General features: G+C 34.5%; 1 protein-coding gene across 1 annotated transcript; it reads left to right on the top strand.

Annotated features, from left to right (window-relative positions):
- Positions 1 to 10,666: 10,666 nt before the first annotated feature.
- LOC141564516 (eukaryotic initiation factor 4A-III) lies at positions 10,667 to 12,096 on the top strand. The gene has a single exon (XM_074307070.1). It carries the CDS (start codon positions 10,682 to 10,684, stop codon positions 11,915 to 11,917), a length of 1,236 nt encoding a protein of 411 aa, XP_074163171.1. The 5' UTR covers positions 10,667 to 10,681; the 3' UTR covers positions 11,918 to 12,096.
- The last annotated feature ends 2,541 nt before the right edge of the window (positions 12,097 to 14,637 follow it).

Genomic DNA, 14,637 nt, shown 5'->3' on the forward strand with positions numbered 1-14,637 from the left:
GGCAGAGCATAGACAGGTCTTTATCTGAGCTCTTCCTGGTTTCCCTCAGATGAACAGCAGTTCAAGCTTTTGAATGGATTTTGGAGTGACAGCACCCACAAATATTTGGAGTGCAACAAATTTCCAACATAAGATATTTTGGAAAAACTTCAGTAAAGGTCTGTCTCAAACAGGTGGGAGGTTACAGCCTAGCACAGGTGGAGGTGTAGCATAGTGCAGGGAAACACAGGGCAAAGCAGCCTCCATAGTGGGAAGCTCTTGGTCAAATTGCAACAACGTTTGCTACTCTGTCCTGGTTTAGAAGCCAGTGCACAAGCAGATTAGCTGTGAGACCCCCAACACAACTACAAAAGGCAAATAATGAGCCACTGAACCCCAGCATAACAAGGAGGTCTTGGTTATACCCACTCAGCATGAGAAGGAAGCTAGCAGCACCAACCCCAAGGCATTAAGAAGCTGCTGTTGTCTAATGAGGAAGCTTGGGAGAAAGCAGAGCTCAACTTTTAAAAATGAGCAAAAAAAAAAAAAAAAAAAAAAAGCAAAAAAACCTCTGACCATATCTTTTATGGAGACAAGGAAGAACAGACCCTGAGGACACTAAAAGCAAACCATCTCCAGATGAAGCCTCAAAAGGTAATTTATAAGGTGTCTCCATTTCACAAGGTTCTCTTGGAAAAATTCAAAAAGGATCTTAAAAGAGTTAGAAGAAAAATGGGGAAAAATAAGAGCTCTGGAAAAGGAAACACAGAAATTGTCTGAACATAATCACTTTAAAGAATTTTTTGGTGAAATGGATACAGTAAACAACTTCTTGAAAAACAAAATTGGCAAAATGGGAAAAAAAAATCCAATTGACAAAACAACTCATTTAAAAGTTCAATTGGCCAAATGCAAAAAGAGATGAAAGAGCTAACTGAAGAAAATAATGCACTAAAAAAACATAATTGAACAAATGGAGATGAATGACTCAATGAGACATCAAGAATCAGTCAAATAAAACAAACAAACAAACAAACAAACAAACAAACAAACAAAGTTATCAGAAAAACAACTGAGCTGGAAAATACATCCTGGAGAGGCAATCTAAAAATTGTTGGACTACCTGAAAACCACCAAAAAAAAAAAAAAAAAAAAAAAAAAAAAAAAAACCCTAGACATCATTCAAGAAATCACCAAGGAAATCTGCCCTGATGTCCCAGAACCAATTACTTAGTAGATCTGGGAGAAAATCAGTAAAGTGGAAGCACTAGAATTAAGGGGAATTGGAAAAAAGAGTAGATAATTCATGTAATTTCTCACCAGATTGTGGAATTTTAATGGGAATTTTATGAAAAACTGTGAAGGAAGAAGGCAGACATAAGAAAAGAAATAATTCCAGGAATTGAAGATAGATATCAAAATGCCCAGAGTCAGAAAATCAAGCATCTTCTTTGAGAAAGAGTAAGGAGGCCAGCATCAGAAAGTCATGGAATGCTTATTAGGAAGCAGAAGACTGTAAAATGTAAGAAAACTGAAAAGGTAAGGGGAAGTTTGGGGACTTAGAATCAGAGAAAGGATTTCATATTTTATCTGAGAGGTCAGAGGGAACCTGTGGATTTTATTGAGTAGAAGAGATTCATGGTCAGGCTTGTGCTTTAGGACTGAAAGTTTACTAACTTGATTTAAGATGAACTGGATTAGAGAAAGACCTTTGCCAAAGAGAACAATTAGTACACTATTGTAATAATTCAAATGTGATATGATTAGATTGTGCCCAAGCAAGAAGGCAGTTTTAGAAAAAAGGAGTGGAATAGGACAGATACTATAAAACATCAAATCAACAGGTCTTAACAATAGATTGGACTCAGGGGTTGAGTCTGAAAAAATATATGTTAAGGATGAATCCACTTGGTTCCCAGTGATGTTAGTAAGAAGGTAGGGTTTTGAGAAGGATATAATGGATTAAATTTTGGACATGCCAAATGTAAGATATAAAAAGTTCTTCTTCAAAATGTCCAATAAGCAAATGGGATAATGAGATGAAAGGTTAATAGTGAGGTTAGGTTTGGGTAAAATTTTTGAGAATCTTAATCATAGATATAATATATAATCTGTTTAATCTGATAAGATCACCAAGTGAATTATTATAAAGACAATAAAGGCTCCAAGAGAGAGAACTGTGGAATACTGAAGGCACAGCCTGGATCAAGATTTGGCAGAGGAAACAGAAGGAGCCATCAAGAATAGAAAGAGGACTAGAAGACATTAGCATCAATAAAATAAAGAATATCAAGGGAAAATGGTCATCTGTAGACCAGCGTCTTAACTTGTGGCTTGAATTGCTCATAATTCAAGGTGGGGGTCATAAAATTATGATTTATTATCAGTAAATATTTGATTTATACACTCATTTTACATATCTATGTGCTTGAGGTCATATAAAAATGTCCCTGAGGAAAAGGGGGTTGTGATTGGAAAAATTTTTGGAGTTCATGATCTATAGGATTAATGTTTATAACGATATCAATAAGGTCTGGGAAAAGCATAATTAATATAATTAATGGACTGTCAGCAACTTTGGAGAAAGCAGATTCAGTTGAATGATAATATTAGAAGTTAAACTAAAGTGAGGAAGAGAGGGAAAAGTTAGAGAGAAGCTACCTACTATAGTCTTGTCATAGAATTTGGCAAAAACACAAGAGGAAAAACAAGGAACGAAATGGAACAGATGGGAATAAAGTGAGTTGTTGTTACTCTTATTGTATTATTGATGTTTTCTTTAATTTTTTTCTTTTACATATAAGGGATGAGGGCTTATGTGTAGGCATTGGGGAATCAGCCAGAATATAAGGAGAAATCCAGCATAAGAGAGAATAAGGATGATAGAGAATATTTTCTGCTGGAGAACACACAGTGTAATGATGTTTGCTTTAACAATGAGAAAAAGTACCTCTTGATGTGAGGTGAATAAAGGAGGACATAGAAATTAAATGCATCTGAGTGAAAAGTTTCTCAAATGAAGGTCTCATATCTCAAATATGTAAAGAATTTTATCAGATCTATAAGAATATGAATTGATAAATAGTCAAATGATATGTACAGTTTTCCAATGAAAAAATAAAAAAAGATCTAAATCATTACTGGTATGAGAAATTCAGATTAATAAAATAATACCTACTAGATGAGCTATAAAGATACAAGAGGAAAATAACAAAAAAGTGGAGAGGATTTGGAAAAACTGGGTTACTAATTTACTAATGGTGGAATTTGGAATTGAAGTACTATTTAAACTTACAACAATTGCACAACCTAAACCCCTGTTAGCTACAAGACTTAAACCCCCATACACAGGAGAAGGCTTAGAAGCAAAAGCAACAAACCCAAAAATCAATAACAAAAATAACAAGAAAATTACCATCATTTCCATTATAATTTTAGTATGGACTCATTTTGAACTCATTTTGAAGAGTCATCTAAAATTTTGTCCAGAGAGTTATTGAACTACCTAGAGTCTTTGATCCAGCAATTCCACTTTTTGGTCTCTTTCCAAAGATGATTAGAGTAAATTGAAAAAAAAACCAAAACTTCAAGTTCTAAAACTGTTTATAGCAGCTATCTTTATGTGGTAAAGAACTGGAAATTCCAGGAATATCCATTAATTGGGGAATGGCTAAATAATTTGTGGTATATGATTATGATGTAATACTACTTGGCATAAGAAATAATAAGTTCAACAGTTTTAGGGGGAAAAACATGGAATGATTTGAATGAAATAATGAGCAAAATTATATATAGAATAACTTGTTACTGTTATCATCATCATCATCATCATCACTATTGCAATTGTTATTAATATCCTTCCTGCACTCTCTACTTTCAGATTTTGCAGGAATTCACAGCAAAATTTTCCTGATCCTTCTTATTTCTAATAACTTTTATGTTGATAATTTTTAACTTAACCTGTATGTAAATTCTTTGTATATTATTGCTTTCATGTTGCATTCCTCATTAGATGTAAGCTTCTTGAGAATAGGGCTCTCTTTTACTTTTCTCTGTATTCTCATCATTTAGTACTGTGCCTATTAGCTATTAAGCCTTAGTAAATATTGATAAACTGATTTATTGGGTGGTTGGGTGAAATAAATATGTAACTCTTATATCCCCCATAGTTTTCATTGTTTCAGCACAAAGAAACACCCCATGGACTTTGGCTAAGAATCGTATACAAAGTGTTCCCAGACAATGACCCCATATTAATGCAAATGAAAAAAATTATGAAAGAGACCCAATGATATATGCATAAGAATTTGGTCCTAATCTAGCATTCCAGATTCCCAATTTCATCTCTAAATTGTGTATTAAGTTCTACATCCTAAGTTTAGTACTGTACAGATAGTAGAACTAAGTAGCTTTCTTTACTCACTGAAAAGAAAATCCTGGAAAACAACTGAGGAATTCCCACTTGTTGAGGGTAGCCCAGGATTTTCAGGTTTGTAATACAGGATGTGCCATTAACTTAAGAATACAAAAATGAAGAATTGTATTGGGAGACCATTTAAACAGTACCTTGCCTTTGACAGCTCTGTCTCTGTCTCTGTTTCTCTCTCTCTCTCTGTTTTGTCTCTTTCTCTGTGTGTGTGTGTGTATCTCTATCTCTGTCTCTTTTACTCTGTCTCTGACTCTCTCTCTCTCTGACTCTCTCTCTTTATATATATATATATATATATATATATATATATATATATATATATATATATATATATATATATACATATGTATGTGTATATATATATATATATACATATATATATATACATATGTATGTGTATATGTATATACATATTCTCCTTAGTCCAATCTTGCCCTGAGAGTGGTTAGAAAAGGCTGAAGAGAAAGGAGATCTCAGATCTGAGCAAAGAAATAAGAGATGTGGAAAGAAAAAGATGTGGAAAGGGGGAGGGTGTCAAAATGGAAAGGAAAAGATAAAGAATATATGATCTGAGATATATGAGTGTGAGCAGAGTTGGCCAAAAGAAAAAAAAACAGAGGAAAGAGAACATTAATAAGAGAGAAACAAAGAATCAGAAGTTCCTCAAAGAAGGAATATAAGAGGCAAGGATATCAGAGCATTTCTGATGAGAAAGAGATATCCTAAAAGAATCAAGAAGGGGAACAGAAAGGAGAAAAAAATAAATGTCAGGGAATGGATGGGTGGAAAAAAATAAAAATTTTTCTCTGTTTCAGGAAAATATGCATTGACAATTATTAAAAGGTAGATTAGAGACTATAAAAGCCAAAAGAAGCAGTGGAGTGATGGCAAAGAGATAGGAGTTTGGGGGAAACCCCTTCACAACCTGTGTTTAATGGCTGTCTAGGGAGCTCTAAAGGAATGGACAATTGGCAAGAGATGTTGAAACATCGCCTTTCAAAGGTATTGAGGCCATCCACTAAGACAGTGAATCTTAATAAAAGATGGATAAATTAAGAAACCAAAGAAATATCCCAAGGCTTGTCCCACAGTCTTATCAATACCCCTTTACTATCCATAGGCAGACAGGGCCTGAGCAATATTCTAAGTTCCTCCTAGAAGAGATTTTCTACTTCTAAGCCCCTAGATATAAAACTGAGATATAAGAAGATGCTCACCTGATTATTCTTTGCTCCTAGAATGGAGGAAAGGGCTCCACAAAAGTAGACATGTCCCTGTGTGTGTATATATGATATGTGTGTGTTAGTGCCCTGAAGTGAGCACATATATATGAAGGTATAAGCAGTTCCTACTTAATAAAGACTGGATTGACAGTCTCTAGAGCTATGATTATCATATCATGGCCAGAACAGTGACATTAATCTGACAGGGGAAAAAGGGATGTGTCTAAAAAAACAACTTTTGTCCCACATGAAAATGTCTTCAAAGATTTCTACTGATTAAGAATTCCCTATCTTTAATAACTAATGAATAACAACAATTAACCTAAGCACAAAGAATAGACAAACTTTTCTGGGCTCCAAGAGAACAGAGATTCAGCTATTAAAGAGGATGTCACAGACAGAAGGAGAAGTAACACCTTATTATATCTACCTCCATTAGTAACCTTGGCCTTGCATGGAATTTGGGCCTTGGCTTGAGCGATCCCAGGTCTTACATCTTCACTCTTTTTCATTCAAGTTCCCTGCCTCCCAGTGTAATCTCTGAATGTGAATTCCTGTCTAAAGCTAACAATCCTAAGTATGCAAATGGTGCCTTTTTTGGTGCCCTTATGTCTTTTTCTTTTAATCCTTAAGATATTATCTCCTTTTTGGTTCCCTTCCCTTTCAATGATCACTAGCAAGAAATGGATTTTATTTTTATTAGCAAAGGTTATAAACAGTTCTAAAAGAGCCCAGCTTTCTTCAGTCTCTGATGAATTCCTCATTCTTGGTGGATAATTCAATAAAAAGAGTACGGAAATTGTGAGATCTTTGTGATACTTATCTCTTATTATATAATTCCGTGTGTGTGTGTGTGTGTGTGTGTGTGTGTGTGTGTTTGTGTATGTTAATGTGAATGTGAATGTGTACATAAGCAAGCATGCACATTCTGAGTTGTTTAGCCTCAGCAAAATATGTTGACCAAATGTGTTGACATCAATGAGATGATTTAAAGCGGTTCCGATGGTCTTGTGATGAAGAGAGCCATCTATACCCAGAGAGGACTGTGGGGACTGACTGTGATTCACAACATACCATTTTCACTCCTTTTGTTGTTGTTTGCTTGCATTTTATTTTTTTACTCAATTTCTTTTCTTTTTGATCTGATATTTCTTGTGCAGCAAGAAAATTATATAAATATGTATGCATATATTGGATTTAACATGTATTTCTACATGTTTAATGTATATTGGACTACTTGCTATCTAGGGGAGGGAGTTGGGGAAGGAGAAAAATTGGAACACAAGGTTTTACAATGGTTAATGTTGAAGAATTATACCTACATATGTTTTGAAAAATAAAAAGCAAAAACTTCAGTGCAGGAAAAAAAAGTGTGTTGACATAAACATCAGAAAATGAAGGAGATAGGATCAGAGTTATCTGTGTCCATCTGGCTCTGTCTAGATGTGGCTAGCAAGAAAGCAAGGGCACATATCTCTAGAGTTACCTTCCTTTATCCTTCTCTAAGATTTTCATTCCTTACCTGAAAGGGAGCAGGATGCTGAGGCAAGAGGTTGGCACCCTTCTCTACTCAAAGAGAGGTAGTACAGGGCTAGTTATATTTATCTTCACTCTTAAAGTTTATTAGTCTATGGGAGGTAAGATTTTACATTCAGGAAAATATACATTGACAATTTTCAAAAGGTGGATTAGAGACTGTAAAAGCCAAAAGAAACAGAGAAGTGATGGCAAAAGATTGGAGTTATTTTAATTGTTACCCATTTATAAAAAAAGGACTATATCAAGTTAGTTATGCAATACTGAACTCCTCATTAATTTCACTTCCACAATGGATATGCATAACAAACAGCAGGAGAAATGATTATTAATTACTAATGATTTAGAGATATTCAGAGTTCTCTTCCTAATTTTTTTAAGTCCTGATTTTTAAAATTTCATTCATTTGAAAGAAATTGCTGACAGTGAGATTGGACTAGTGTTTTTGTGCAGACTCCACTCAAGTGGAGTAAAATTGTGTTCTGGACAAGTGTGGTTAGGAGCATCTTTTCCTATGGCTAGAAATAGTTTCAATTTCTTCATCTGAGAATTGTCTGATCATATCCTTTGACCAGTTATCAATTGGCGAATGGCTTGATTTCTTATAAATTAGAGTTAATTCTCTATATATTTTGGAAATGAGGCCTTTATTGGAATCTTTGACTGTAAAAATGTTTTCCCACTTTATTGTTTCCCTTCTAATCTTATCTGCATTAATTTTGTTTGTACAAAAACTTTTCAATTTGATATAATAAAAGTTTTCTATTTTGTGATCAATAATGATCTCTAGTTCTTCTGTGGACATAGATTCATTCCTCTTCCACAGGTCTGAGAGGTAAACTATCCTATATTCCTCTAATTTATTGATAATCTCATTCTTTATGCCTAGTTCATGAACCCATTTTGACCTGATTTTGGTGTATGATGTTAAATGTGAGTCAATGCCTACTAGTTTCTGCCATATTAACTTCCAATTTTCCCAGCAATTTTTGTCAAACATTGAGTTCTTATCCCAAAAACTGGGGTCCTTTGGTTTGTCAAACACTAGGTTATTAAACTTATTGATTATTTTGTCCTTTGGACCTAATCTATTCCACTAATCAACTAGTCTGTTTCTTAACTAATACCAAATGGTTTTGGTAACCACTGCTTTATAATATAATTTTAGATCTGGTACAACTAGGCCACCTTCATTTGTTTGTTTGTTGTTGTTGTTGTTGTTGTTGTTGTTGTTGTTGTTGTTGTTTTCATTAATTCCCTTTAATTTTTAAATTCTTGACCTTTTGTTTTTCCATATGAACTTTGTTGTTATTTTTTCTAGGTCATTAAAATAGTTTTTTGGGAATCTAATTGGTATAGCTCTAAATAAATAGATTAGTTTAGGTAGTATTCTCATCTTTATTATATTTGCTCACCCTATTCAAGAGCATTTAATATTTTTCCAATTGGTTAGATCAGACTTAATTTGTGTGGAAAGTGTTTTGTAGTTTTGCTCATATAGTTCCTGATTTTCCCTTAGCAAATAGATTCCTAAATATTTTATACTATCTGTAGTTACTTTAAATGGAATTTCTCTTTGTAACTGTAACTGCTGGATTTTGTTAGTGACAATAGAATGCTGATGATTTATGTGGGTTTATTTTGTATATCTTGAGTGAAATTATTAATTGTATCTATAATTAGCTGTTTCACCCAATCACTCTTTAAGATGAGATTATTCAGTTTTCAATAACTTTTTGGTCTATTTACCCCTAACTTTTTCTTGAATGTAGTTTTTGTTGCATTATGATCTGAAAAGAAAGCATTTACTATTTCTGCCTTCATGCATTTAATTTTGAGATCTTTATGTCCTAATATATGGTCAATTTCTGTATAGGTTCCATGAACTTCTGAGAAAAAGTATACTCCTTTCTGTCACTATTCAGTTTTCTCTAAAGATCTATCATACCTAATTTTTCTAATATTCTATTTACCTCTTTAATTCCTTTTTTATTTGTTTTTGTAGTTTGATTTATCTAATTCTGAGAGTGCAAGGTTGAGATCTCCCACTATTATAGTTTTGCTGTCTTTTTCTTCTTGCAACTCTCTTAACTTCTCCTTTAGGAAGTTAGATGCTATACCACTTGGTGTATGTGTGTGGTGTGTGTGTGTGTGTGTATATATATATATATATAGTATTGATATCGCTTCATTGTCTATGCTACCCTTTAGCAAGATATAGTTTCCTTAATTATCTCTTTTAATTAGATCAGTATTTGCTTTTGCTTAATCTGAGATAAGGAGGGCTACCCCTGCTTTTTTGTCTTCACCTGAAGCATAATAGATTCTGCTCCAGCCTTTTACCTTTACTCTGTATGTCTCCCTGCTTTAAATGTATTTCCTGTAAACAACATATTGTAGGGTTCTGACTTTTGATTCAGTCTGCTATCTGCCTCCACTTAATGGGAGAGTTCATCCCATTCACATTTATGGTTAAAATTAATAATTCTGTATTTCCTTCCATCTTATTATTCCCAAATTATGCTTTTCTTTTTCTTGCCCCCCAACCCTCTTTCTTAGTATTAAACTTATGGGCCCCACTTGTGTCACGCTGCTCACCCACTTTAGGATCCCTCCTTCTCCCCTTTGAATCTCTTTACCTTTCTTGTACCCTTCCCTTATTACTCTTTTCCTTTTCCCTTTTCCTCTCCCCCTTTCAATGAGGTGAGAGAAAATTCTTTGTAAAACAAATATGCCAATTATTTTCTCTCTGAGCCAATTGTGATGAGAGTAAGATTCTCACAATGTTCTTCCCCCTCTCTAAATTCCCTCAGATGTGATAGATTTCCTTTGGACCTTCATGTGATGCAGTTTTCCTCTTTTTATCCCCCTTTTCCTTTTTTTTATCCCTCTTCTATTTCTACTTCCTTTTTTTATGTTTTATCAGCAAAATCAAATTATACATGTAGTCTTTATTTATATCCACAACAGAAATACAGTTCTCAAGAGTTCATTTTACCTTTTTCTGCTTCTCTTGAGACCTTTGGAGATCAATTTTTTTTTTGTTTAGAGCTGTTTTTTTTTCCTTAGAAACAACTGGAATTCATTTGCTTCATTAAATGTCCATCTTCTTCTATGGAAGAAAATGCTCAGGTTAGCTGGGTAGTTTATTCTTGGCTGCATTCCAAGTTCTTTTGCCTTTTGGAATATCAGATTCCAGTCCCTTTAATCCTTTGATGTGGAGGCAGCCAGATCTTGATTGATCCTTATTGTGGCACCTCAGTATTTGAATTGTTTTTTTTTTTTTTTTCTGGCTACTTGTAATATTTTTTCCTTAGACGTGATTTGGGGGACCAACAAACCGTCTGCACGTTCCTGCACGTACACCCACCTATCCTAACTTATTTTATGGCGATGGGCGAATGACAGCGCAGAGTTTCAGCTCTTTTTGTGCACATTTTTCTGAGGTTTCGGCTTAAGCGCTCGAGCAGTTCGTTGCCCCACCCCCTACCCTTTTTTTGCCTCTCCGGGAAGTATGGCTGCCACAGCCACGATGGCTACTTCAGGTTCTGCACGAAAGCGGCTGCTGAAGGAGGAAGACATGACCAAAGTGGAATTCGAGACCAGCGAAGAGGTGGACGTGACACCCACCTTCGACACGATGGGTTTGCGGGAGGACCTGTTGCGTGGCATATACGCCTACGGTTTTGAGAAACCATCAGCTATCCAACAGCGTGCTATCAAACAAATTATTAAAGGAAGAGATGTCATTGCACAGTCTCAGTCTGGTACAGGCAAAACAGCAACATTTAGCATTTCAGTTCTCCAATGTTTGGATATTCAGGTTCGAGAAACCCAGGCTTTGATATTAGCCCCAACTAGGGAATTAGCTGTCCAAATTCAAAAGGGTCTGCTTGCTCTAGGTGATTACATGAATGTCCAATGTCATGCCTGTATTGGGGGGACAAATGTTGGTGAAGATATCAGGAAATTGGATTATGGGCAGCATGTTGTTGCTGGTACACCAGGTCGTGTATTTGATATGATTCGTCGCAAAAGTTTAAGAACCCGTGCTATCAAGATGTTGGTTTTGGATGAAGCTGATGAAATGCTTAATAAAGGGTTCAAGGAACAAATTTATGATGTGTACAGATACCTGCCTCCAGCTACTCAGGTGGTTTTAATCAGTGCTACATTGCCTCATGAAATTTTAGAAATGACTAACAAATTCATGACTGATCCAATTCAAATCTTGGTAAAACGTGATGAATTGACTCTTGAAGGAATCAAACAATTTTTTGTGGCAGTGGAAAGGGAAGAATGGAAATTTGATACTTTATGTGATCTTTATGATACCTTGACCATCACTCAAGCAGTCATCTTTTGTAATACCAAGAGGAAGGTAGACTGGCTGACTGAAAAGATGAGAGAAGCCAACTTCACTGTTTCATCGATGTATGGAGATATGCCCCAGAAAGAGAGAGAGTCTATCATGAAAGAGTTTAGATCTGGTGCAAGCCGAGTACTCATTTCTACAGATGTCTGGGCTAGAGGATTAGATGTTCCTCAAGTCTCTCTAATCATTAACTATGACTTACCCAATAACAGAGAATTATACATACACAGAATTGGGAGATCAGGTCGATATGGCCGAAAGGGTGTTGCAATTAATTTTGTCAAGAATGATGATATCCGTATTCTCAGAGATATTGAACAGTACTATTCAACACAAATTGATGAAATGCCCATGAATGTTGCTGATCTTATCTGAGGAAACAACTTTGAAGACCAGTTGGAGTCTATTTTCTTAGTTTTATATTATATTTGGAAGTTGGAGAACTTACTGTCTGCCATATAAGTACAATTTTTATTTAATAAGAGGGTTTATTTGTATTAAACTCTCTTCACCCAGCTCCTGTCCCACAAACTGCTTTGTGAAATTTCTGCCTGCCTGTGTGTAAATTATGCATTAAGTATGTTTTTCATTAAAAAATGAGAAATTTTCACATTAAAAAAAATATTTTTCCTTAGTCTGATAGTTCTGAAATTTGGCCACAATATTCCTTGGAGTTTTTATTTTAGGGTCTTTTTTCAGAAGGTGTTTGATGAATTCTTTCAATGCCTATTTTACCTTCTGATTCTATTATATCTGGGCAGTTCTCTTTGATGATTTCCTGTAATATAGTATCTAGACTCTTTTTCAATCGTAATTTTCGGGAAGTCCAATAATCCTCAGATTATCTCTCCTGGATCTATTTTCCAGGTCTGTCATTTTTCCAAGTAGATATTTGATATTATTTTCTAATTACTGGAAGTGATTCAGACTTGATTAGCAGAGCCAAGCTGTGGAAGTACCCAGTGAAGAACCCTACTATGTGGATTAGTGACTGCCCTGAGGCTAGAGGCTGAGCAGAGAAATTGTCACTGCTCCAAGCCAAAGCTTCCTATGGGGATGTGGGTATTAGCAGCTAACCATCGAATAGTCCCTCACTGATGGAAGTGTCTCTGCCCAGGGAAGCACAGTCACACTACCCTCACTGTGCAGATTAGAGGCTGCCCCTAGCTGTGCCCCCCAATCATGTGGCTTTGTAATTGCCCCGGGGAAAAGCCCCATACTGCAGAATGGGGCTGCACAGCTGTGATATGGTCTATGCTGATTCACTTTCAGTTTTAGGTGGGTTTAGCCAGGTACCAGGTACTGTTAAGTTTTGGAGACTAGTAAATTGTACTTCTAGTCTTCATGAATTTTTTGAGTCAAGCGCTATTTTTGAGGCTGAATTTAATAATTGGTTGTAAGGGTATGAAAGGAGCTAAGGAAGTCACGTGCACCTTCTCCACCATGTTGGCTCTGCCTGTAATGTCTTTTCAGTTGATTCTCTAGGGTTCTCTAAATATACCATCATATCACCTACAAAGAGTGATAATTTAGTTTCCTCATTACTAACTCTAATTCCTTTAATCTCTTTTTCTTTTTTTATTGTCAAAGCTAGCATTTCTAATACTGAATAGTAATGGTTATATTGAGCAACTTGTTTCACACCTAATCTTATTGGGAATGGTTCATGTTTATCCCCATTACATATGATGCTTGCTGATGGTTTTAAATAGATACTACTGACTGTTTTAAGGAAAAGTCCATTTATTCCTATACTCTAGTGTTTTTAATAGGAATGGGTTTTGGATTTTTTTAAATGCTTTTGCTGCATCTATTGAGATGATCATACAGTTTTTGTTAATTTGGTTATTGATATAGTCAATTATGCTAAGTTTTCCTAATATAGAACCAGCCATGTATTCCTGGTATAAATCCTACTTAGTTATGGTGTATTATCATGGGGATGATTTTCTGTAATCTTTTGGCTAATATTTTATTTAAGATTTTTTGCTTCAATATTAATTAGAAAGATTAGTCTATAATTTTCTTTCTCTGTTTTCACCCTACCTAGTTTAGGTATCAGTACCATGTCTGTGTCCTTCATTCCTTATTTTTTCAAATAATTTATATAATATTGAAGTTAATTGTTCTTTAAATGTTTGGTAGAAATTACATCCATCTAGTCCTGGGGATTTTTTCTTAGGAAGTTGATTAATAGCTTTTTCTATTTCTTTTTATAAATGGGATTATTAAAGTAATTAATGTCCTCTTCTGTCAAACTGGGCAATTTATATTTTTGTAAGGATTCTGCCATTTCTCCAAAATTATCAGATTTATTCACATATCCCTTTTCATTTTTGATAATAAACATTGGACTTTTTTCTTTCCTTTTCCTAATCAAATGAAGTAGAAGCTTATTTATTTTCTTGGTTTTTCAATAAGACTAATTCTTAGTTTTATTTATTAATTCAATATTTTTCTTACTTTTATTTTATTAATCTCCATTTTTTATTTTCAGAATTTCAAATTTGGTTTTTAATAAGTTTTTCATTTTAATAAAAATGCATTTACTATTTCTGCCTTTTTGCATCTGATTTTGAGTTTTTATGCCCTAACACAAAAAGTGATATAAATTTGTCTCAAACAGAAGGTTTTTTGGAAGTGTTCATAAATGACATTAAAAGACAAATAAAAGCTATAGAAGAAAAAATTGAGAGAAGAAATGAGAAGTATGAAAGAGAGAGTCAATAACTTGGGAAAGGAAGGCAATTCTTTGAAAAATAAATTAGTCAAATGAAAAAAAAAACCTGCTCAAGAAAATAACACTTTTAAAAGTATAATTAACCACATGGAAAAAGAAATACAAGAGCTAACTGAAGAAAGTCACATATCAAATACTAGAATTGGGCAAATGGAAAGTAATGACTCTATGAGACATGAAGAATCAGTCCTTAGTTTTCAGTTTTATCTATTCCACACCAGCTTCTGAAAGACAAAATATAACTGGGAAATATTTAACAAAATTAGTAAGAATACAATAAAAGACAGATAACGTTGTTGCTTTTCAATTACTTCAGTGTTCCTTGTCCCTTTGTGGTGCCATTTGATGTTTTTGT

Source organism: Sminthopsis crassicaudata, chromosome 3 (genome assembly GCF_048593235.1).
Source record: "Sminthopsis crassicaudata isolate SCR6 chromosome 3, ASM4859323v1, whole genome shotgun sequence".
Taxonomy (NCBI): domain Eukaryota; kingdom Metazoa; phylum Chordata; class Mammalia; order Dasyuromorphia; family Dasyuridae; genus Sminthopsis; species Sminthopsis crassicaudata.

Excerpts from the sequence above, each read along its gene's own strand:
- LOC141564516 (XM_074307070.1), top strand. The coding sequence starts at position 10,682 with ATGGCTGCCACAGCCACGATGGCTACTTCAGGTTCTGCACGAAAGCGG.